Source organism: Sphaerodactylus townsendi, linkage group LG01, assembly GCF_021028975.2.
Source record: "Sphaerodactylus townsendi isolate TG3544 linkage group LG01, MPM_Stown_v2.3, whole genome shotgun sequence".
Lineage (NCBI taxonomy): Eukaryota > Metazoa > Chordata > Lepidosauria > Squamata > Sphaerodactylidae > Sphaerodactylus > Sphaerodactylus townsendi.
This window is the reverse complement of record NC_059425.1, coordinates 128,156,980-128,183,130: the sequence shown is the minus strand read 5'-3', so window position 1 is coordinate 128,183,130 and position 26,151 is coordinate 128,156,980. Positions and strand designations below refer to the sequence as shown.

General features: G+C 41.7%; 1 protein-coding gene across 2 annotated transcripts; it reads right to left on the bottom strand.

Moving 5' to 3' along the window:
* Window positions 1-974: 974 nt before the first annotated feature.
* On the bottom strand, window positions 975-23,911 carry CCNC (cyclin C). 2 transcript variants are annotated; one of them, XM_048493959.1, is made up of 12 exons: window positions 23,762-23,911; window positions 22,654-22,760; window positions 13,609-13,693; window positions 13,365-13,434; window positions 11,357-11,408; window positions 9,601-9,656; window positions 9,222-9,257; window positions 6,904-6,995; window positions 6,371-6,438; window positions 5,915-5,994; window positions 3,429-3,547; window positions 975-2,612 (listed from the first exon to the last, which is right to left on the bottom strand). In XM_048493959.1, the coding sequence occupies exons 1-12, from the start codon at window positions 23,791-23,793 to the stop codon at window positions 2,558-2,560; spliced, it is 852 nt and encodes a 283-aa protein (XP_048349916.1). In that variant the 5' UTR covers window positions 23,794-23,911; the 3' UTR covers window positions 975-2,557. The 2 variants fall into 2 exon arrangements, with proteins under 2 accessions (XP_048349916.1, XP_048349926.1); XM_048493969.1 differs by lacking the exon at window positions 22,654-22,760 and having other exon boundaries at window positions 23,762-23,887.
* Between the last annotated feature and the right edge of the window lie 2,240 nt (window positions 23,912-26,151).

Here is a 26,151-nt window from a genome sequence, read left to right as displayed (position 1 = left end):
CCATTTTCCCTAGCTACGCCTCTGAGCATTTATGTAATTTGAGATGACTAAAGTGAAAGAAGTAACTGAAATTTTGTGTTCTTTTCGCAACCTGTTGCCCTTCTTTTTGTTGAATGGCAACTTTTTACAACCTACTATTCAACACTACATTTCATGTAGGATTGCAACTTGTTCAAGCAATTCAACAACGATGGTACAACTTGGCAACACTCCAGCAGTCGGATCCAGCACAAAGATAGTGGATCTTCCCACATTTTCCCTTAGCCTGTACACTCCCACACACGCCAGCTGGGTGACCTTGGGCTAGTCACAGCTTCTCGGAGCTCTCTCAGCCCCACCTACCTCACAGGGTGTTTGTTGTGAGGGGGGAAGGGCAAGGAGATTGTAAGCCCCTTTGAGTCTCCTGCAGGAGGGAAAGGGGGGATATAAATCCAAACTCTTCTTCTTCTTCTCCAGTAGCTATTAACAGCTCCTGGATCCTCTTGGGGGACTGCAGGAGGGGCATGTGTGTCTGGTGAAACTGCTTCCTATTTGTCATTAGTGCTGAAAGAAAGAGAAGTAAGTTTTCCCTCTTCCTACTGGAACTTCCTGACGTGGCTCTCTTGACCCAGGAAATAAAGTTTCCAAGGATTAGAAATGAGTGTTACCCAGAGATAAGGAAGGGGTATTCTGATAACAGGAAAATGGAGGAGGAAAATGGAGGAAATCTGCAGCTGTTAGCATCTTCCAATGACTGGTTGCTGGATTCAAGACGTATTTCCTGCACAAAGCCTACACAAACTACAATCAGCCACAGATACTGTCCACCATGAAACAAATTTTAATCAAAGATGCAATCCATTGCCAAATGAACAAAATCTATTTCGTGTATGAGGACTCACATCTTTATTTATTCACCTGATGTACCATTTGTTATTTTTACAATGAAATGATCTAGTTTTAAGTTATGCAAGAAAATGAACTAGACAACACGGTCAATTTGCATTTTCTTTTATTTCTACCCAGCTAGTCATATTACAAATAAAGTTTAAACCCTCAAGGGAACAAAAGTAATTTCATATACTGGAAGGACCAGGTTTTTTCCAACTAATTATGTCAGCAAGGATGTGGAACAAGATCATAGGAATCAACAGAATAAAGGGAAGTATGAAATAGCCAGAACACATCACTTCTCACAGAAGTGGTTTGTAATAGTCAGTATCCAAACACACTTTATAAAAATAACTTCAACAGTTAAGTGCAAAGAATCCAAGCATTTGCATACAAAAACACTTTGGTTACACTTAATTGAATGACAGGTCAAGTAGTGGCAGACATCCCTGCCTTTTTAATCAAGTTTTAGAACAAGCACCATATGACAAGGCTTTTCAAAGCTACGTTCCTTTGTTTTCATGTCTGTATACCATGTTTCAACACCCTCTGAGTAGAAAAACGACTTTAGACAAATCCAGTAATAATGATCTTTATTTGACTTTGTCTTAGGATAAAATCAAACACACTTATTTCATTATGAAATGCACAGTCACTCAAATTCAAGGGCTCTGGACCAAATCCTGTCTGTAGTGGGATGTTTGCCTGAGTAAGGATCACAGGATATGGACCTCTGATTAAAAAGAAAATATCTGGTTGGATTCGTCACGCAATAACTTTTAATAAATATTGTTCTGTGGAGTTGGATCTAGAGTCTCAAATGAATACCCGCTGCCTTCAAAAGAAGCCTCTGTTGCACATCAGAGTAACAATGAAGACACATCAACTTCTAGCACATTATACAGAAACCAGTAAGATCTCAGGATTTCAGTCTTCTTTCATAATTTGATTGAATTGCAAGATTTGACTTTGTTTGTCCAAGGACTTAAGCATTAGAAAAAGGTTGAAATGTTCTTCCATAGGCCAGCCACCATTTCGTTTATATATATTGCACTTTTTGGGTATGCCAGACTTTAAGTCCCACTAGCAAAAAGTATAGGTACTAAGAGCACCTTTCTTAAATTCAAAAGAGGAATGCATGATACCTTTCTTAAACGTTAAGGTCTTTTTCCAAGGATTTTCTTGAAGAAGAAATTACTGCGTGCCACCTCCTTGGAAAAAAATGCATTCTGCATCTGGTACAATATCCACTAGGATTTATATACCTATTAAATTAAGATTTCAAATGTATTTCAGGCTGTATTCTGTGTTTATAGTAGCATGAAAGCAGTAAACACGGTGACACTCGCCCAGCTTTTCATTTGCACATTTTCTTGAATTCTTCATCTTTTATCCCCATAGAACAAGTACTGAACTCTGTCCATTCTTAAGTGAATTGTGTTGTTTTTCTAGTTTTTTTCAAAGCTTTGAGTTGTTTGGAGACTAAGAATTTTGTTAAGTGTATTTGTGCCACAATTCCAGTGGGTGTGTATCAAAGGAAATATTTTCAGTATGTTTGACAGGAACATTCTTCAAGTTCATTCTGAAAACACACTATTGAAACCTTCTGTCCATGTCTTCCACACAGGAAAAGATCCCAATGTGTCTTTAATCCAAAGTGGTCCACAGTGAATGTCTTTGGAATATCTTAAGACTGGCTGTAGCTAGAATTCTGACTTCCATTTGGACCTTGGTCTCCTTCACTGTTTGAAGTAAAGCAGACATCCACACATGAGTTAACTTATTTTACTTGAAAACTCTTCTTCCTTTGGGAAGCTGAGACACTTAAACAGGGTTCTCAGGGCAACCTCCCATTTAGGCAATGACCAGCAAGAGGCTTGAGGACCTTTAACAAGGGACAGCATTTCATGGCCTCAGATCAAGCTGCAGCTTCAATGACTCAGCTCTCAAAACAAGAACTAGCTCACAAAACCATCTCTGAGCACAACAAGGAAACCGTCTTACTACAGAAATCTGGAAAACACCACTGCCTCCCACAGAATGACAGATGTTGCTGTGTCCCAAAAGCTATCCTCTTGCAGGCTCCAACCTGAAGTTTACTAAGTAGGAGCACTTGTTACAGGCAGCTGCGAGTGCCTGCCCAAGTGAAAAATGGATTAGGCAAGTGATTCAGGTTAATAACATCAAACTGACAATCAAGAGGAAATTTTTCAAATTCCAAAAGATGCTTAAAAATCGCAATTCAAAGGAAATGCAAGCCCTCCTTGTTTTTATTTCTGTGCCTCTACCAACTTGCTGTTACATGTTCTTAAGAATTATTGCTTGCATATTCACTTGTTTTATTGAAACTGGAATGCACAAGCATAGATCAGTTTCAGTGTAAAATTTAGCCCACACAGTAGGGACATGCCAAATTTGTAAATAGAGCAGTAAAGGACCAAAACTCAGGCTGATTGCATACCCAATATCATAGAAATCCACCCCTCACAGATAAACCTATGTAAACCATAGTTGCATACATGAGAAAGTGGAGACAGGAATATTTTGGGGACACCTACCTGTTTGGAGGTGGTTTTGGTTTAGGCATCTTACTTAGAATAGTAGCCATTTCTTTCCTTTCATCAAAGTTTTTCCACTGTTCATACAGCTTCAAGATAACCCTGATAATTTCTAAAATCTAAACAAAAACATATATATGGCACTCAAGTATATATGAATATATTTTTCTATATCTTCAATAGTAATATAAATACAGGTTGAGTTGACATGTGGCTATTGTATATTCAACCAGCTTACCCTTGAAACTGTCTACTGTAACACTATTTTGTTGCTTTTTAATAACAAAAGAGTCAAACCTGAACATGTGCTAAACCACCTTTAGCCATTGGTTTTTGAGTTTTGAGTTTTTCTAGTTCATTTGGCTGTTTTATTCAGAATTCATGCAACTCATGTCACAAACTGTGATCTTGGGTGACATTCAAAAACTGGGTATGAAAAAATAGCATAGTGTCTTTTCCACTAGAAATACGATTTAAAAAACAAACTCTTAGGTCTCCATAAGTGTTACAATATCAACTACCAGCCAATCATATACAGAAATTGGATTCCATGCCTGTATTCCTAACTGTATGGGAGGAAATGGTGTTGAGATTTGCCAACCCCATTTAGCACATGCTTAACCCCTTTTTTAAAAGTGTCATTCTACTGATTGGCTGTTTTACCTCAGATTCTCCTTATCTAATCAAGCAGTTAAAGAATAAGGTTTTAGCTGTTTTTAAATACCAACCACAGATCAGATATCCTGGGTCCTGAGGATATCTGGGAATGGACAATCCTCTCTTACAACAAATTACTCATGCAGAAACTATATACATGTCATATAAATGTTTCTGCTCACAATTTTAATATGGTTTTTGAATATCTATGTAAAATTAAAATCATAATACAAAAACAAAAGAAGACTCAAAAGTAACACATGATCAGAAAACGTTTTTTAATTTTCAAGTTTGCTGATTGTGCCTGTGCTACATAATTTTTCAGTAATTAAATGGTGGCTTGGTGAGATTATCTTTAATAACCACCTATAGACTTCAAGAATAATTTTTGCCTGGCTTCTTGCCAATCTCAATGGTTCCTGTTTGTGCAGTGCCATGTGGTTCCAAGAGCTTCCTTATACATGGATCTGGTACCAAAGAGCATGTCCATTAGGCTGCTCTCCTGGCAGCTGCAAGCATGTACAGTATCAGATTCTTCTTCTCAGAAGAGACCCATTTTTTTCTAGAAACTCCCTCAATGTGGCTAATAGTGGTGTTTTGTTGATTCTTGACTTCCTAAATACACTACTGACTTCCCCCCACTCCAACATCCTCAGGAACAGTTTATATCTGGGCACATCCATGACACCAAAGGAAGTGTTCGCACTCTTTGGCAACTCTTCCAGTATCCGTTAATAAATGAAAACACTTTCCATCATAAGAAGTACAATGCGCTAACTACAAAGCACTTCAAACATTACTGGGTTTCTGAATCCTATTTATGACATTTCTAGCCCACTTGTCTCTCATAGAAGACCCCAGATGGCGAACAAAGAAACAAAAAGAAAACAACTAATGATCATATTTTACATCTCTCCTGGCTTATTTTTGATCTGTTTTAGGACATCACTACCAATATGTAAATGCCATTGCTTTTCTGCTCAAACTGCCCCCATCCACATATTTACACATGTACCTTATCCATTATTGTGGAAAAAACTGGGATGTGGACTATGAGAGGAAGGAATGTATTAAACAGCTCTCACTCTCCCAGTCTTCCACTTGTAGTTTTCCATGGTGGCTTTTGGTTTGAAAAATAATTGGGAGAAATGTACACTACTGGGAAGAAACTTCCATGTTACAGATATTTAAGAAGAGTTGCAGTTTAAATTGGAAAAAAACCCTGTTGAGAAAGAAAATAAGAGATAGCTTAAGATCTCATTTCATTGCCTGTAGATCTTGCAATTCTTTATTTTGTATTTCCTCAGAATGTTCCAGTTCCAAACAGTATAATCAGAAGGATTTGCAAGAACTCACAGGAGAAGGCAAATCCCATTTCCCCCACTGCTTCCCGATTCTTTGCCTGGATAATTATGGGTTTTCCTTCTGCAACTCTCAAAGCTGTCTTCCTCTAACCTGCCCCTGAGCCAATCCCTTTTGAAAATATTTGGCAGAAGGGGACATTATGACATCTGTGCATATAGAGAAATTGCTAATTCCTGTGTGTGTGTGCGCGCGCGCGCTTATCCCATATGTTTTTTTGCAAACCTAGGAATTACCAAAAAAAGCAACCCAGCACTGTCTAAATTCTAGTTAAAGTGTTTTGCAGAAGCTTCTAGATTCACAATCTCACCAACATATACCGACTCAATAAGACACTTTCATCTTACCTATTGTTCCATGCTCTGAAGCTGATATAATGCTATTCTGTATACAACTTACGGTTAGCCTATAAATGTATAGCAGCTTTCTAACTCTGTAGCCAGTATAGCAAATCAAATTTAAACTACCTTCTCCATATCAACAGAGAGCTCCGCAAACCATTGTCTAGCATCCATCTGTTGGACAACACAAGCCACATGTAGACAAGCTGCAAAATAAACAGACATAGATTATACATGATGTAACGTTCACAGAATGAGAGGAGAATACACCAATGGTGGCAAAGGGCATTTGCAGAACATGTTCTCTGTACTACTGTCTCCCTCTTAAGAGTCAGATTTCTAGATATTCTTTCGATTTGTAAACCCTTTTAAAATATGTACATTTTGAGTTTCCCATTTTCTTAACAAAGATTTTTTGTACTGAAGGTCCGCACTATCAAAAGCATATCAATTTCAAACAGAGAATGAAATGAATGAGGTTGATATAGCAACATCAGAATTTCTACCAAGATGGTCACTGATGGAACTCTACATCAAACTGTTCCATTCAAAGAATGATAAGAACCTGAATGTGTTACGTACCTAGAGCTATCATGAAAGGAGGGTACAGCAGACAAAGATCAGTTCTATATGTGTCATTCACTATCCTCCTGCACAAACAAAAGCAACAGATCAGCATGCTATCATTCATGACTCCACATCAAAGAGTCAGTAGTATAATGGAATAGTATAACAGAGGGGACTTTCTACTTCTGTACCATTTCTACATCTGTCTACTTCAAAAGCTGCAAGGTCTTTAAAATAAGAGGACTGCATTCAGAAATGCTCCATGATCATCTTCTACACAAAGGAATGGGGTCTACATACTTAACTTGGATATAGAGAAGAGACCAATGCTATTTTACAGTAAAGAACAAATTTTGCTTCATGCATTTCCCAGCATGTAAAAATCCCCAAGTGAAAGACTTTAGATTAATTTTTGCTGCTTGGGCAAACTGGGGAAAGTTTCATAGTTGCTCTGCCTGCAAAAATCAGTCTGGTGTTCAGATAAATTTTCTTCCTTTTATCTTCTACTCTGACTCAAATGAAGCACTCTTTAATGTTTTCTTTATTACCATGAGAGGGGAAGCAGCACATCTTCATGGCCCATATCCTGCACATATTGGAGAAGAGGTCGGTAGGGATGATACACTATCAAACAGCAGTCCTAGAAAGATTGCAATGCAAAGCTTGCTGTAATTGACATGCATCAGATACATTCCCACGTCAAATCGGCGAGGGGCTCTTTCCCTTCTTTTCACGTTTCTTTCAAAGTATCAGCATCTCAGCACCTTTATTCTGTCAAAAAGAGGGCAGCCCTCTCCCTAGAACGGGTAGGGAACCTGCGGCTCTCCAGATGTTCAGGAACTACAATTCCCATCAGCCCCTACCAGCATGGCCAATTGGCCATGCTGACAGAGGCTGATGGGAATTGTAGTTCCTGAACATCTGGAGAGCCGCAGGTTCCCTACCCCTGCCCTAGAATCTACAGACTGACTGGCAATCTGTCAACATCTGTCCCTCTCACTCCAGAGACACAAAGAGAGACATCTGCAACATGCAGAAACCTTATTTGCCTACAAACCTTTAATTCCTCTCTGGGAATAAACACTGCCAGAGAACAGTCTGTTATTAAATAACACCATACATATGGAGCTTGCCAAAAAAACCCTGACACTAGTTGGAAATTCAAACAAGTTCTTTACCCTCTTCTTGACAGAAAAATACTCATTGTTCCTGGAAGGGTTACAAGAAAGAGCTCCTCAATGAGTTAGGAACAGGGTCACATAGCACAGAAAAGTAGTCCCTGTTGAAATCCATACTGGCATGCATCTTTTCAATCATGCACACAGTATCCCCTAAAAGGTATATTTATCATGAATGCCTTGTTAGCATTAACATGATTTCTAAAGGAAATATGACATAGCTACACAAATCATAACTTCAGGCTTGAGAAGCTGCTTAGGGTTGGATTAACTGATGCCAAGACCTCCACAGCATACACCTGTGGGTGCCCTGGCATCTTTTAACACATTTTCTGGTGCCTATGAAGTGGTGTTAGGAAGTGGTGAGACCAGGTCAGGCTCTTGCTCAACAGGGCTTCTGACTGGCCAATGGAGACCTAATTGGTCATGCAGATTAAACAGTTTTGCCAGCAGCTGCTACCACAATGTTGGTTTTACTCTCTCGTACCCCTTCCCTACTATATTTTTTATCAATTACTTCTCTTGTACCCTGCGCTTGGGCTTCCTCTGTCTGTATGTGTGTGGCTCTGCAGCAGCATAGTTGCCTTGGTACTTAAATCTTGGTAAGCTAAGAATGCAATACAACTTCATGCAGAAGGTGTTTAAACAGGATTGTTCACCATTTCTGGCTCTTGATTCCATATGTGTAGGGAACACTGGCCAAGGCAAATTGTGACTGTATTTACTGCTTCCTAAAATATATCCATGGTCTCTTGAAAATAGGCAGTGCTGTCCACATCTTGTTGGAATGTTATCTTAGGTAAAGTCCACACTCTGGCTTTTGTTCTAGGAAACCTGATACCTGTTAAGCGAGGTGCTACCTACATTACAATGTTACTCACTTACAGAGGAATACTGCCACCTGCAAGTTTGCCAATTAAAACAGCAAGCTCAAGCCCACTCTTTTGCAACTAGATATGTTGGCAGATGGGTACTGTAGTCAATCTTAGTCAATCTGAGCAACAAGCAAATCCTGACAGAGAAGAGCTGCAGCCTACCATTTGGAACTTTTCATATTAGCAGATCTACTTCTGTGTAAGTTTATCTACCTGCTGTTTCTCAGAAGACGTTTGTGCTTTTTCACAATGAATTCTGGTGACATTCATTGCATATGTAAGCTTCAAATACTCAAGCCGCAGCAATGAGACTATTCTCTCAGGCTTAGAAAGTATTTCAATCGTGTAGATACAGTCCCATTCTATGACTTCTGCATTTAAAGATCTTTATGCAGTGTATTGTCGAAGGCTTTCACAGCCAGATTGACAACACACAGATTTACGCTTCATGTGATTTTGATATTTTTCCCAGAAACTGCTTCTGTCGCTAGGAGGTACTATAGAACAATCATGGGGGCAGGGGAGAGAAAGAAGGAGAAGTCAAGAAGAGAGAAACTACAGAGAAGGATATTCAGAAGGACCCAGGTTTTATCCCTGGCATTGCCAATTAAAGGATCTCAGGCAGACGGAGCTGGGAATTGCTTCCTTCATCTCAGATCACTGCTAGTCATAGTAGACAGTACTGAACAAGAAGGAATAAGGGTGAGGCTTCATGTGTGCTCCGCAAGCTCATAATGTCTCATTTTGCATACGGAGCAAACAATGTACTTTGGCTACACAAAAGCAAAAGGATATGGCAACAAGTGAACCTACCATTAATTCTAAAAGATAGAATTCACATTCTAGTATCTGCAAGAAAAATAAGACAATGAGATCAACCGTATGAATCTCAACAGGAAGAGGAACATCCACCCCCTAGGAACATCAATCAATATGCAAGTTGCACTGAAACTCAGGGGACAACTTCTGACCATGGATGCTTAAAGTCCCTGTGCTTTCAAGATGGAATAAGCATCATGAATAATCTACCTTTAGACATGAATTACTATATGATAATAGGGTATAAATACACTGTACGAGATGGAAGTGCCAATTAACTAATTAGGAGCAGCCCGTATTAAGAAAAGCTATATATCTACAAACAGCCTATCCATCCAAATTGAGAAGGTTTGTCTCTATACAGCAAACTTACATGATTCATCCTATAAGGAAATTCCTTTGGAAAGGCATACGAAAACCTAGTTTTCACTGAAATGAAGAAAAATCAGAAAATTTAAAAGAAATCATAAAATAAAACTAACATGCTTATATCTGTCTCAAAACAAACCCTACACACAAGAGTTTATCTAATCACTGGGGGACAGAAACAATACTTATCCATGGTAGAGAGAGGAAACTCTTATGGGCAGATGTACACAATGCTTTCTCTCAAATTCTGCATCAGATATTGATAGTGGTATCTTATATTCAAAAGTACAAGAAAGAGGGGTATCTTTTGGAGCATACAGATTAGACTATAAAATCCAACTGAAATAATCATGCAGAACCATTACTGAATACAACCAGAAGGGCCAAAACAAAAACCCTTTTTTCTTGCTTTGCTGAAAATTTAAATTAAATTTCAGAAATATCTCCTGTTATGTAAATACTAGGGGGCCCGGCCACGCGTTACTGTGGTAATTGTCCTTCTCATCACAGTCCGCAACCCACACAGATGTCCATGCAGGTCCAATGATCCGCAGCATAGCCTTTTGGGGTGGTCAAATGGAATCCCTCTTTCCCTTTTCCATTCACATTGTTATATGGTGGTGTCTTGTTTTTTTAGTATAAGGTAACCCTTGCCATTCCACAATGGAATTGTCCAGAGTGCGAATCCCGCTGTCCATGAGGCTGGTTGACACGCACAGTCCTGGCTTGGGTAAGGCAGAACTGGGGCAAGGAGGCTATCCCAGTCAGGCAGCAGAGGCAGGGTGGTGAGGCGCTCAGATCGAGGCCAGCTCCCTGGGTCCTTAAGGGCCATGTGCAAAAGAAGCGCAGCCAGTAGTGTTGGTTCACCCCCACCCCGTGGATTTTCTTAGAAGAAAAAGGCAAACTCCAGCTCGCTTTTAGTAAAAGAGAGCTGTGGCGAATATGGGTGAGGAAGTAGGTAAGAGGTGGTTGGATATGAGGGAGGGCAGAGTGAGGTGTGTGAGGATGAGCTGGATGTGGATGAGAGTATGTGTGTTGTGTGGTAGTAGTGGGTGAGGCACAGAGAGTGAAAGTTACCTGCGTGTGAGGGGGTGGGAACCCCAACTGACATCTCACACGACAATGTGTATGTGTTTCACTTCCACTCGTATTACCTACCAGTATTACCTATTTACTGTTTTCACTACTCATCTCTGGCCATCAGTGCAAACATTGTAAGGGCATACCAACCCCTCAGGCCAAAGACATGCTGCACGAACATTCTAAGGCTGACAGTTAAACACAGCCAGCTTCATGGCCTGGTGCGCCAGGAAAAAGACGTTTTACCTGGCTCAGGTATGGACTTGCGGCGATTTGAATGTCCAATTATCTGCCCTCAACAGGGAGGAACGTCATGTGAAAAATTGGGGGTGATCCGTCCAGCCATTTCAGCATTAGGGTGTAACTAACAAAGTCACTGTTAGCTTTTATATATATATATAGATTTATATATATATATAGATTTATCAGCCTATGGAAATCAATTTCACATTATGGGTACAAATATCAATTCTGAAAAAAATGAACTTAAACATATCAGTGCTATTAAGAATAATACACTCATTTTAATTTATTCTGTGATTGAAAACTGATTCCATTGAGGAAATTTCCTAAGCTGATAATAAACAACAGCTTCACCAACAAACATCATCTGATGCCAGCTTCCTATTAAAGAAACAAACAACTTTAGCTATGAAATTCCACATAGAATTTACACTTACATACAGAAGTAGCAGCAGATATCAACCTTGTGTTTGAGACCACGCCAAATTCCTAAAGGAAGAAATAGAAATCATATGGGAAAACACGAAGCACTACTGTCATTCTGTGACAGGGACAGTCATTTAAGATAGGTGAAAGTCTCCTGAAAGAAACGTGGGCCTTTTCCATGCGAAGTTACTAGCACTATGGGAAAAGACAATCCAATCCATGTTCAGCTCCACTCCAGCCAAAGATATAAACAGGATCTTGCCCAGTTCCTTGCCAGCCTATAATTGCTGAAGCAATGCCACTAAAATGTTCTCCTCAGGCAAGATTTCTATTTTTTCTTTCATTCCAGTAGAATCCGTGTCACTTGCAATAATACTAGACAAAGGCTGTTTGGATGGCAGACTGCTGACACCATAGCTCAAACCAAACAACCTGTACTGGAAACTCTGTTTGCTGAAGGGGCAAAGGCCGCTAACCTACTTTCATATGTGGTCAGCAAAATGACCATGCTTATAAAGACTGGGATATGTCCTGGTGGAGGGGTATAATGGCACTTTGAAAATCCCAGGATCCTCTGGGCACCAGTAGTTTGGTCAATCTGATGACATAAGAACATAAGAAAGAGCCTGCTGAATCAGACCACAGTCCATCTAGTCCAGCACTCTGCTATTTGCAGATAAAAATAAGAGCAACTAATTAATTGCCATAATGGGGAACCTTATTTTTCCAAAAGAAAACTTTTAAGACCCTCATACAACTAATTCTGAACATGGTCCTAGAATGCAGGTCAAGAAATCCACAAAATGTGCACAAAAGAGGAATTGCACAAAAGAGAAATAACCAGGTTTGCTGGAAAATCCTTAAAAATGGACAGGGGGTTTACAACAACTTCATATCCAAGGAGAAACATTGTCTGCTGTTGGGCAGATAGGATACTGCAGTGGGCAGGAGTAAAGGAAGTTGGTGGTAGGAGGAAGAATCTAGGCAGGCAGAGAGAGGGGGGGCGGGCAGGCAGGCAAGCAAGCAAGCCAAAAAGCTGTCAGTATTGCCAGTGGTAGGTAGAATGAAAACTGGCAGGTAGCATCAGTAGCATAGTGAGGGGGCGTGGGGGGCCTAGGATAACACTGAAAGACACATTGTAGTGTTGCACCCCCCTTACAACTGTACCCCACTCCAAACTCCATGTGGAGTTCGAGGCAGGGGAGCAGCTGAACACCAGCTAGAGGGGCTCACTTCACCCTCAAATTCCACATGGAGTTTGGGAGCAATTTGGGCCTGTTTGTTGCTGGCCTCAGCTTGTCCAGGATCCAGCTTTAAACCGCAGGCTTCGAGCCTATGGTTTAAAGCTCGACCCAAGTCTCGCTGAGGCCAGGATCAAACTGAGCAGTGGGGCTGATCAGCTCCAGCTTTATGCTGTTGGCATCCTATAAAACTGGAGCTGGTCAGCCCCACTGCTCAGTTTGATCCTGATCTCAGAGGGGCTTGGATCGAGTTTTAAACCACAGGCTCAAAGCCTGCAGTTTAAAGCTGGATCCTGGACAAGCTGAGGCCAGCATCAAACAGCCCCCACAGATTGTTTGGAGTGGAGAAAGCCTGGCTGGCTCTGCTCCTGGGCTCCACGTGGAGCTTGGGGGTGGTGTTGAACTGCGCCCCTGCGCAGAGGAGCTTTCTGCATCCATTTGCAGGGATAGAAGACAGAACAGTGATGGATAGGAGGCAGAGAAGCAGAAGAAGGTGTCCTTGATGCTTTTTCCTTTATTTCTCTAGTACCTGTCCCCATAAAGGAGACAAAGTGAGCAAGCAGCAGCCAGGAGGAAGCAACAGCGCTTCTTCCTTCCCCGTCTGCTGTACAACTCCCTACAAGAGAGAGAAAGTGGGTAAGCCAGAACAGCTTTGAAAAGGAGAATGCAGCAGCAGCAGCATCCCCACTCCTACAACAACAAAAATTTAATAGGTCCTATTTGTTTATTTCTCTTTCTACAATAATAATGGACTTTAGAACACAGTACCACTTCTTACCTCTACTTTGGATGCCAAAAACACACAAGTGGGAGCCATCAATACTGGATCTATACTCTTTAGGGAGTATCTGAAAAGTTACAATATGTAAATGTTACCCAAGCAGAAGAGTTATGATTGTTGGAGTTCCTCCAACAAAGTTACAGTCATGGATCTAAAAGGTTTGTTCCTTAGAAATAAGGACAACATGGCTGTAAACTTATAAACTTAGCAAATCCCCTACTGGCAAAGCACATTCTCTTACCTGGCATAGAATCTCTTAAAGTAGACGGTAGCTGTGGCAATAACTTGTTGTCTTAGTTTCAGATGTTCACCTAAGGCCTGGATAACTTACAAACAAAAAGAAAGAAACAACATTTTAATACTGGGTACAGTTCTGAAAGTCTTGAATTTTATCAGAAGCACTTTAGTGGTTTTGCCCAAAAATAAAAAGGGTACAAGAATTTAGCAAAGTAATATTCTCCTAGACCAGGGGTCGGGAACCTTTTACACTCAAAGAGCCATTTGGACCCATTTTCCCCGGAAAAGAAAATTCATGGAGCCGCACCCTTGGGGGGGGGGGATTACCCACATAAGCCAGTGGCGGCCTGGCGGCAGCCGACACCACTTTCTTCTCTCCCCCCCACCTGGGGGGGGGGGCGGACAGTGGCGCAGCGGCTGCTTTCTTGATGAGGCGCCAGCACCAGTATGGGGGTGGATGGATGGGGGACCACCTTGCTTAATCGGGGGAGGGGGACACACTGGCTGCAGTCAACCAAAGGCTGCTGGTCACTCATTCACACACACTCCCCAGGAGCGCGGCTTCTCTTCCAAATGCCTGCAACGGCCCCCTCAATGCCCCTCTGCGAGCAGGTTGACCTGCTGCACCGAGACCGAGGAGCCCACCCCCCTACGCCCCCCCACGCCCGTGACTTCTTCTCACCCTCCTGACCTAGGGATGGACATGAACGTGACTCATCGCTGCCACCGCCCCCCCCCCCACTGCCGGGAGGGGACTTTTAAGTCACGTGACGGCGGGAAGGGCAACAGCTGCCCGGGCGCGCTCTGCATGGAGTGGGGGGAGGGGGCCAGCAACCGCTCTATGGGAAGGCCTTGCCCCAGCGTGACCGCGCTTTGCACGTGCTCAGAGGCCGTTCCCGTGCACATGCTCCGCTCACGGTGCCGCTCATGGTCTCAGCACACGCGGCGCTGGAAGAGCGATAAGGGACGGGCGCGTCGCTGCCGCTTTCTTCTTTCCCCCCGCCTCTGCGGGGGGCGGATGGTGCGTGGCAGCCGACGCCGCTTTCTTCTCTCCCCCCGGCGGAAGGTGCGCGGCAGCCGACGCCGCTTTCTCTCACCCTCCCCCCCGGCGGCCGGTGTGCGGCGGCCGACGCCGCTTTCTTCTCTCCCCCCGCAGAGGCGGGGGGCGGATGGTGCGCGGCGGCCGACGCCGCTTTCTTCTCTCCCCCCGGCGGAAGGTGCGCGGCAGCCGACGCCGCTTTCTCTCCGCCGCGCGCCGGGCGCCGACGCCGCCTTCCCCGCCGTGCGCTTGGCGGCCGACGCCGCTTCTCTTCGCCTGCGGTGGACGGTGCGCGGCAGCCGACACCGCTTTCTTCTCTCCCGGGCGGACGGTGCGCGGCAGCCGACGCCGCTTTCTCTCCCCCCCGCCTCTGCGGGGGGTGGACGGTGCGCGGCAGCCGACGCCGCTTTCTTCTCTCCCCTCCCGCCTCTGTGTGGGGGGTGGGGGGGAAGAGGGCAGATTTCCCACACTGACCAGGAAGGGGCCGGGAGCCGCACCACAGGCTCGAAAGAGCCGTTTGCGGCTCGCGAGCCGCGGGTTCCCGACCCCTGTCCTAGACTATGGCCTAGGAGTCTTTGGCAAACTCATTAGTAACCTGATTTTTTTAAAAACAACAACAGACTACTTCAGGTTTTACATGCTAGCAGTTACACAGTTCATAGCCCAACTTTGGGAAATGAAATTGGAATTTAAGGATACTAAATTGGCACCCGGACCTCAAAGAACAGTTCATTTACTAAGGCTGTAATCTAAGAACACTTTCCTGGGAGTAAAACCCATGAAATATGAAACTCATTACTGAGTAGACCAATTTACGATTGCTCTCTAAATACATCTTATCAAGGAACAGCCCAAGCCAGAATATTTGTATAAGATGTAGCACCTACTACTTAAATACTCCATGATAGTCCTCTCTCATCCTCCACAGTACCCATACTCCTTTTAGCTGTACACTGCAGTAAAATCTCAGCAATCCATATCACATCCTTTTTGGCTTTATTAATATTTATAGAATTTATTATTTAACTGATTCTTGTAGTTTGTTGTTATACCTTGTCTTGTAATCTTTCTATTAGCTTTATATTTTTCAAAAGACAATCATCTTCACTGATTACTGACCCATAATTTCACCAAGTTCAGTGAAACGTACTTCCAAGGAGACTTATGTCTACATACAGATGCAAAGGACTGCAGCCTTTATATAGAAACCACTAGAAAAATTAAAAATAGGCAACACGGAGGAACATCCAATATACAAAAGAAAAACTGTGTTGAGACACACATAAAAGGTTATATAGTGTTCCTTGGGTTCAGTATGACGCTCCAGGAATGCCAGATACGCAAAATGTGTCATGTTTTGTGTATCTGGAGTCACAGGAGAGTCATGCTGAACTCAAAAAACATTTTTGGTTACCTACCCTGTTTCCCCGAATATAAGACATCCCCAGAAAATAAGACGTAGTAGAGGTTTTGCTGAAGTACGAAATATAAGGCATCCCCCGAAAGTAAGACGTAACAAAGTTTTTGTTTGGAAGCATGCCCGACGAACAGAACACAGAAAAATAAGACATCCTCTGAAAATAAGACATAGCGCATCTTTGGGAGCAAAAATTAATATAAGACACTGTCTTATTTTCGGGGAAACACGGTATACATGTGCACTGATTCCCTATGATACAACAATATAAAAACAGAGTAAAAAGACCTCATTTTAAAGGGACCTCATTTCCTAATTGAAAGCTCAACACTCTCCTTTCTTAGCACTGAAGAACCAAAAATATTTGAAACACTCTATTGTATCCAGATTTCTGTTTGCTGCATTTGCACTGAACTTTGAATGTGTTACTTTGGATTCTGTATTTTTGAACCTCATATGACTATTTTGTACTTTTGGACATTAACTTATATAGTCCAATTCTTACATTCAGCAACTATTCAATTATGATGTTGTACACATAATTTATTAACTGTGAAGTAACAGTCTTATATACGTTTTATGTAATTTATTTGGTAATTATATAGTATATAATAAAAAGCCCTTGGTTCCCATAGGACTCCTCTGCCCGATTTAGCTAATTTTAGCTATTAGAGCAAAACATGGTGTTCCCTCAATGATAAGCCAATGGATTTTCACTTAAACCCAGGTCCAAGTACAGCACAATACAGACCAATTGTGTTTAAATTCATCCATATGGTTCTCATGCCCAGCTCATAAACCTGATTTCTTCAAGCCACTTAAGCCTTAAAGATCATAACAAAGAGCCATCTGATAATGGGTGAGCAACTCCTCAAAACCAGAAAGAGAAGGACGACAGTTAGGTTTGATGTATAACCTATGGATATTTTTTTTTAATTCACCCTAGAAAAGTCCCATAAATTGCAACGGCACTATTCCCGAGTCAATGGTTTAAGAACTACAGGGAGCTTGACTGAATAAAATCCAAGCATCCCAATTTATGTTGAAACACAGCCTCCAATGTCAGAATGCATCTCAAAATGGATGGTACTGGATTTGGCAGAGGCAGCAGGTGTTTGAGGAATGACATATTTAGTCTAGGGAAAGGGAGCAAGGCGAGAGAGACCAGAGGAAGTCGTCAGCTGCTTCACTACTAGCCTTGCCTGCCAGTTGGCCAAGAAACAGCCCTGGTGTCAGCTGTGCAGGTAGCTCTTATTTGGCCTTCCAGGCAAAGGAGAAGTGCCAAGCATGTCAGAACCATCCGTCTGGGACACCGAGCAGAGGTGGAAGTACAGAATGAAACATAAGGTGATCACTTGGTATTTTTCCTGAATTCCCTCATCCATTTTTAATTTGAATATGGCAGTGCTATGTCACTACCCTGCCATTTTCAAATAGTATGACAAGTGATGCCATTTTATTTTACACATCCATGCACATCTTTTTTTTTTAAATAAGGCTGGCAGCCAAACAAGGAATTTGCACGCAGGATAAATGGTTAAAGAAACAACTGCTACAACTGTGATGAACCTAAGGCCGCGCTGTAACACAGCAATGTTGATTAAACAAATAGACATCTCCTAAATGTACTCAGAGATCAGAGCAAAACAATATATTGATTAGCAACAGTACAAATGTTCTTACTGAACACTAGCAGTTTGTATACAAAACCACCAACTTTGCATCTCATCTTAATTTTATAAACAGCTGCAGTAACAGTGCAGTTGTTACGAAAGTATACTGAGAGCCAGAACATCTCCCCCCCTCTCCAACAATGGACATCTTGGGTTGAAGCCAGACATAGCCCTATCCCACATGGCTTTTGCCCAGGACATCCCATGATCCCCTGGCATAATCTTTCTGGAGAGCAAAGGTGTGCCTCTCTTCTCCTTTTCACCAGGGCTCCTTTTCACCAGGGAGCAGCTGTTTGAATCCAACCACTCACAACGCAAAACCATTGCACATCCTAATACTGCAAGCCCACACAGAATTATACCCTTCTAAATCCACTGATTTGGACTTAGAATAATGCAACACTGCTTAGGATTGTGTTCTAAAGAGCCACAGCATGTTCACTCTGTTACACGGGTCTGTGCTAAGGTTAATTCTACATGAATGCTTTTCCGGGTGTTTTTGTTATCAGTCATGGATCTTTCTCCTTCCTTAGAACATCCTCCCAGGGATGGGGTATGAGAGAAGTATTTGATTCACATCGCATATTATCATTTGTTCTTTGCCAACTACTGTTTCTACTGAGTATACGGAATTTGGTCTCCAACCACAGTTTCCTAAAGACAGAGTACCTTACTGATGCTGCCATCTGTTGTCACATTATACTTCACAACAAAGGTAGAAAAGAAATCAAACATCTCCTCTAAGCAATCTTCTTCCCCTTTCCCATTGCTATGGAGTTAGGCCCATTCGATTCTGAAGTCACTCCCTTGGCTGTGTCCCTCCCCGTGACCAGAACAAATCACAATACTAAATCTATCAGTCCATGAAACAGGATTTTTTAATTTACAATTTCAGAGACTCATAGTATCATAGAGTTGGAAGAGACCACTAGAGCCATCCAGTTCAACCCCCCACCAAGTAGGAACACAATCAAAGCACTCCTGACAGATGGCCATTCACTCTGTTTATAAACCTCCAAAGAAGGAGACTCCACCACCCTCCGAGGCAGCATGTTCCACTGTCAAACAGTCCTTGCCATCAGGAAGTTTTTCCTAATGTTTAGGTGGAATCTCTTTTACCGTAGTTTGATAAAATAATAATGATATAATATAATGTAGCCATAGAGATTACAAAGATAAGGGGTTGTGCACTAGTAATCAAAACTGTGAGCAATGCACAAACAATGGCTAGCAGCCAGTAGGACTGAATAGCTGAACACTATACTAAATCAATAGTGTGAACAAAGTCTATAAATGGGGCTGTGAAACAACTAATGCCCCATTCTCCACAAGTATATGTCAAAGCATACAATCATTCATACTTTCAAATCAATCTGAACTTTTCTAAGCTAACTAGAAAATCCACAACAAGTTGCCAGTATCCAGTAATTACCTGGCTTCGATGAATCTTCAAGGCTCATGGGCATGTGATATTTTCAGTGTACATAGGATTTGCCCCATAGAAAGATATTCTTACAATTCGGAAACTACTACATGCCCATGAGCCTTGAAAATTCATCAAAGCCAGATAACTACTGGATATGGGCCACTCATTGTGGGTTTTCTAATTAGCTTAGAGAAGGATAACAATTGAAAGCATAACAATTGTACGCTTTAACATATACTTGTGGAGATTGGGGAACTAGCTGTTTCACAGCCCTGTTTGCAGACTTTGTTTAGTGTTAAGCTATTCAGTTCTACTGACTAGTCCCTAGAGCAGCAGAACACAAGCTTGCTCCCCCATCAACATGACATTCCTTCAAATATCTAAACATGGCCTTCATGTCATTCCTTAACCTTCTCTTCTCCAGACTAAACAGCTCCCAAAGTCTCTTCTTGCAAGACATGGATTCCAAACCTTTTATCATTTTAGTCATCCTCCTTTGGATACGCTTCAGCTTGTCAGTATCCTTCTTGAGTTTTGGTGCCCAGAATTGGACACAGTATTCCTGGTGAGGTCTGACCAATGCAAAATAGAGAGGTACTATTACTTCCCTTGATCTAGACCAGTGATGGCGAACCTTTTTGAGACCAAGTGCCCAAATTGCAACCCAAACCTCACTTATTTATCTCAAAGTGCCAACCTGGCAATTTAACCTGAATGCAGAGGTTTCAGTTTAGAAAAAACCAGTTGGCTCCCTCTTCCTCCGCCCCACCCGCTCAAGCAGGGGCCAGCCTGTTGAAACCACCAGCAAGTCCCGCGCGCACCGCTCTGTGCCTCTCTAGCATCTCTGCCTCCTCTGCACCCCCCACTCAGGCAGCAGCCACCCGGAACACAGGCACCAGGCCCGCCAGCCGAGTCCTCCTTGCTCACTACGGTGGGCCCACGTCATGTTCAGTGGCCCAGGCCAGCCTAGATGTGTGTGGGGGGGTGATTTTCTGCCCCCCACATGACGAACTCTGTGTGCGCTTGCCCACAGAGAGGGCTCCGAGTGCCACCTCTGGCACCCATGCCATAGGTTCACCATCACTGATCTAGACATTACATTCCTGTTGATGAAGCCCAGAATTGCATTGGTTTTCTTGGCAGCTGCATCACACTGTTCACTCATGTTCAACTTGTGGTCTACTAAGACTCCCAGATTCCTTTCGCATGTACTGATGTCAAGTCAGATATTGCCCAGCTAATATTTGTGCATTTTTTTCTGTCTCAGTGCAGTACCTTACATTTCCACTTGTTGAAATTCATTTTGTTAATTTTGGCCCAGCTCTCATGTACATATTCTAATGTTTTCTATATAATTATAATGGGGGGAGGGCATTTTTTCCAACAGACATGAAATCAAAAGTTTCTTTGACCGTTATTTAAAGCAATGCATTATCCACTAACACATGAGGCTCAGTCTCTTCAATTAGAGAAGAGAAATCAGAAGTTTATTCCAGATCTTGATGAAAACCTTGTATCTTAACCAATTATCACGAAATGTTTTAAGAACTTTATTTAAAATTACTGTAGTTACCCCAAAATGTATTTTAAAAAGAATCACAATTATACAGAAAACATTAGAATATGTACACAAGAGTATAAATTAAAGAATACAAGTGATCCCTTCTCCTACCTAACTAATTTAAATGTGAAACACAATTTCCAAAATTCTTACCAAACCATTTCAAAAATACAAAATATTCTCACTGCAATTCAGATTTGAGAGATGTAGTGTGTGGCTATCTTATATAGACATAATTATGTGACCCTCACATGACTTTATAAAACCACCTAATTAGTTTTTTTCTAGAAACAATATTAGAAACCTCAGAGCATTCAAAAAATAATTATTGGAAACTATTCCATTTGTGCTAGAAGTTATTCTGGGGATAAAGCCATTGATTCATATGTCATTCTTTTCAAGACTGAAAACTCTAGAGTAGTAGTTGTTTTTTAAAGGCAACCACAGATTTACACAAAAACCTAAAACCAAACTCTCAGGCATACCGGGTCCCAAATAATGGCTTAGAAATTAAAATCCACAATACTATCATCAAAGTTCAGTGTCAAAACTTAATAAAAGAGACCGGCCTGTAGAATATCCCAACAAAAATGAAGTAGCAACAGAACAGGAGAAACAATGCATCCAACAGGGAGAGTCAAAACAAAACCGTACAAACAACCAAAGACATCTGCAAGATCCTAAGGGAACTGATATGCATAGGACACTAACCACAATGGAAGATGAATATGTAAACAGCTGTCAGGTAAGCCACTATTCTACCTCACAATCTACAATATAGGGATAATAGTTCCAATCGACTTAAAAGATTATTTTAAGAATCCACATCATACAGTTTGAACATTCAACATGTGATATAAAATGTCACTCCTCATTATACCAACAGTGAATTCTGCGCCGTGCAAAACAAGCCAAGCATCACAAATACACATTCATCACTTTATGAGTACAACATTGTTAAGTCATTCTGGTTTAATAAACCAAAAAGAAGCAACATTTCAGCACTGTGTTAAGCCACTTTTACAACTGGTTTAAACTGAGCAAAGCTAATTTATACAAAAAACATATTTATTTTGTGATCAGGTTTTGCAAAGTACTGGTATTTTTAATAAAAGTAAGAGATCTGAAAAAAGAACCTTGATTGCTGAAGCAAGAGCTGAGAATTCTGCTTTTTAAAAAAAACCTGAGAAATTACTTCGTCTTGTTTATGTCTATGAGGCAATAATAATATATGTTCTTGTCTGCTGCAAGAGATAACTTAAACCATTACACTCAATCCATTCACTTCAAATTAAGTTTAATTGATTCCAATGATATTTATTTCTATGTAAGAGGCCATTCAGACTCCAGCCTTAATTTGATTTGAAGAGCTGGATCCTGTAGATTTTGGGACTCATCCATTTTAGTTCCTGTTTGAGTCCTGCCTTGTCAGACCTACTGTACATTGCTTATAGGCTTATGTATCTGAATCAAGACATACAGGTCTAGCACCTGAAGATCAAGATACAGGAATGAACTGTTGCTCAGTAGAAGAATTCATGTTTTGTATGCATAAAGGTCTAGAACACGGGTCTGCAACCTGCAGTTCTCCAATAGGCCATGGTGGCAGGGGCTGATGGGAATTGTAGTCCATGAACATCTGGAGAGCCGCAGGTTGCAAACCTCTGGTCTAGAAAGAAAGTACATGGGTATCTGCACAGATTAAGAGAAAAAACTATGATACACTTATCAACGGGTTTTTTCCCCCAAAGTTATTATATAATATTAGAAAGGAATGTTAAGATTTCAAGGAGGTTTACGTTCAAGGGTTCCAATATTGCAATGGTACGTTCCATTAAATGCCTAATATGCACACGCCTTTTAAGAAATTAGCACAAACTTACATAACAACATTACAGATCAGAAAGGCAAGTTAAATTATAAACTATTTTACCATTTGTAAAAAATATTTGAAGCTTCCAATATTCATCTTCTGTCAAAAATTTTAAGTCCTTTTGCCGTTCTTTCAACAGATCTTGTTTATCCAAAATCCATTGTAAGCTATTGGGAGTGGGGTGGGGTGAGGAGACATAGAGGGAGAGAGAAACAGATTTTAAAGATATTGCACAAAGACATCTCTTGTAATAGGATGCTAAAAGGAACAGCATTTTTTCAACTACCATTACATGCCCTATACCAAAACTACAGAACTACAAAACTACACTATCCCAGATATTCTACACTAGGAAAAACACACGTTCTAAACACCTGTGCAAACACCTAGGCCCCTTCCGCACACGCAAAATAATGCATTTTCAAACCACTTTCACAACTGTTTGCAAGTGGATTTTGCCATTCCGCACAGCTTCAAAGAGCACTGAAAGCAGTTTGAAAGTGCATTATTCTGCATGTGCGGAATGAGCCCTAGATTGTTTTTATCAATACAGCATCATGTTTTCTAAAGCTGGGTGTAGTTACTGGGTATTGTCCATTCTAAGCATTCGATTCCCAGTGCAGCAAATCTCATCATATGGGTATTAGGTATGTATAATTATATTTATAACACAAACATCAGTGCTACAGAACACAGCAAACAGTCGTTAGTTTAGATTACTTTAGAAGAGGACTACATAGATTCATGGAGGATAGGTCCATCAGTTATTAACTCCATCAATTAAATGGCATATCCATGTTCAGAGCTAGTAATCTTCTCAATACACACTTGCAGTCCTTCAAAGAGCATCTGTTTGGTCACTGTTGAGACAGGCGTCTTTGTTCCACAGATCAGTAAGTGTAAAACCCTTCAGTCTGAAGAACACCGTAGTAATTGGAACCCGGTAACCTTTCTCCGTCTATGAAGTCACAATAAAGCCTCACATTCCAAATGCAGTCATTCCACCCATGCTCCAAAGATCCAATATACTCAATACCACGATCCTCATTCACAACCTGGAACAAACTGTATCTGCCCCCTTTACACCACTCCCCTTGCCTCCACCGATTAAGCCACACAATCTTCTCCCAGCATCCCTCGAAGAAGAAAAAGAAGGGAAATCACTCACTAGTGCGAGCTCTGCCAAAAATTCCCTGCCATGTAGAAGAGTCGGAGAAGCTTCTTCTTTCTGCTTGCTCGGGCAGAATGTGGCAACCCCAGCCTCCAATGCAACAGCCTCTTCTTGTTCCTTTCCAGGAACAGGAACCGCTTGCGAAGCAGGAAGGAGGCTGCAAAAGCGGCAACACTCATAGCAACATCAACCTGCGCCCCGGTCTTGCTGTTTTCCCTCAGCTCGCCGGCTGCTCTCCACTGCCGCGCAAATTAGTTCCCAGGCAACCATGTTCCGCCTGTGGATGTCAAAAAGCCAAACTCCCTCAGCCCTGCTTATCGCTAGCCCTAGCCTAGACTGAGCGGCCTTGATCGTAGAAGTCCTTCCTGCGAAAACAAGAAATATTTTGTTAAGGAATGTGCCCTCATTTCTAATGTTTTACGAACAGATGCGTTCCCTCTGTGTGGCAAATATATAGCATTTTCTCAGCGCTCCAAGTGTCAGATTGCATGGTTTCTTATTGGACCAGGAAACAGAATACACCCTCTTGGAGAGTAGTGCTCCTCTTTGTTGGGGTGAAAGCTTTCTTTTGGGGTTCAGCGGTTTTAGATAGTCCTCGCTATTTGTTATTTGATTCATGACTAAGGAATTAAATCTTAATAAGGAACTGAGAACCAAGTTCAGCCTCCTGTCTTACAGATGAGTATATTATATTGAAAGGCTGTGTGTGTGTGTGTGTGTGTGTGTGTGTGTGTGTGTGTGTGTGTGTGAGAGAGAGAGAGAGAGAGAGAGAGAGAGAGAGAGATGTTTAGCCTGGGGACGATTGAGAAAAACGTTGATTGCAAAAGTTTGCATTACTATGAATAATAATCAATAATCAATCACAGCATTGATTTCCAGTAACTATGCACAACTGTTTGGACACCATTAATGCTTTTAAAAAAAATGCAGCTGTGTGCTTCTTCCTTTCCTGAGCCCAACTAGCAATATTTAATAACAATGCATAGATTAACAATGTGAGGACTATGTTCCTTATAGGCAGATTATGTTTTCCTTTCTTTATTTCTCATTGCATGTAAATGGCATTCGGTACAAATCTATCTAGATACCATATTCTTATCCTGTAGTTCTTTCTAAGAGCTCACAGAAGCATATGTCATTTTCCCTACCTCAGGGCTGGATTAAGCAAGTGCGGGGCTTGTAGCATATGTTATAAAAGACCTTGTTGCAGGCTCAATTTGGTGGCACAGGCACACCCTCCAGCACTGTAACTGTGCACACTGCAGAGGCTTGGGAGCATGGGAGATAGCACTAAGGACATTACACCTGTGCACATGAAACAGCAAGGAGCCAACACATACCAGTACACACACAGAACCCACAACACATACCCTGCAGCATGCAGCTCTCCAGACATGTAAACAACTGTGTTGCCAGATCATGAAAATGCAGTGAAAATGATTTCATCAGACAGTTTGCAAATATTTTGTTCAGGGCCCTCGGAAATATGGGCCCCATGGCATATGCTACTTTTGCTACTAAGTTAATATGGTACTTCCCTACCTCTGTTTTATCCTTATAATAGGTTTGGTCAAAATGTGAGAGAGTGACTGGCCCCACAGTTATCCAGTGAGCTTCATCACTGAGTGAGGTTTAAACCTAGGTTTCCTTTATTTAGAGATGCCACTGTTGCCAGAGATGCCATGGTTGGCAGATGGGGGACTCTGTTTAAAGCAGTGATGCCTCTGCCCATTCTGCCAACCTTTGGAATAGTTAGCAGTGCAGTGCCAGTAGGATGTTGAGGGCTCAAAGAGTTAACATGGAACTCCACATGATTGACTAGAGAGAACTGCAGAACGTTCTTAGCCAGAGCACTGAGAGTTTTGAGAGGAGAACTGAATTGAATGCCAAAGGGAATGGGTGTTCTTTTATAGTTCTGTTCTATGGTGGCTGAGGACCAGTTCTAAGTGAACTGAGCTATTCTATTTAAGTGCCATGAAGGACAGATTTCAAATAGGGAATCTGTACCAAGGTCCTGGAGTTAACCACAACACAGTGACATTGATTAATCACACCAGTGGATTGATTAATTTATCTGAGGAGAACTCATTCATATATGGGGCAGTGAAGCTCCTGAGGGTGGTTGAGTTTTTAAGGCAAGAAAGAATTGGGTTTCTGGAGGAAAGTTGCAAGTCCTTCTCTGAAAAGCACCATGTGAGGAAGACACTCTAGAGGACAGACTGACTTTGAGCTAGTATGTGAGGAACTGTGTCAGTTATACTTACCTGGGGGTGGAATAAAAGGTTCAGCACAGAAACTATACACCTATACTGATGCATCCTTGTTGTGTGTATACTTGAAGTGACAGTAACAACTTGAAGGTACTAAAGATAGCTGTAAGAACTATG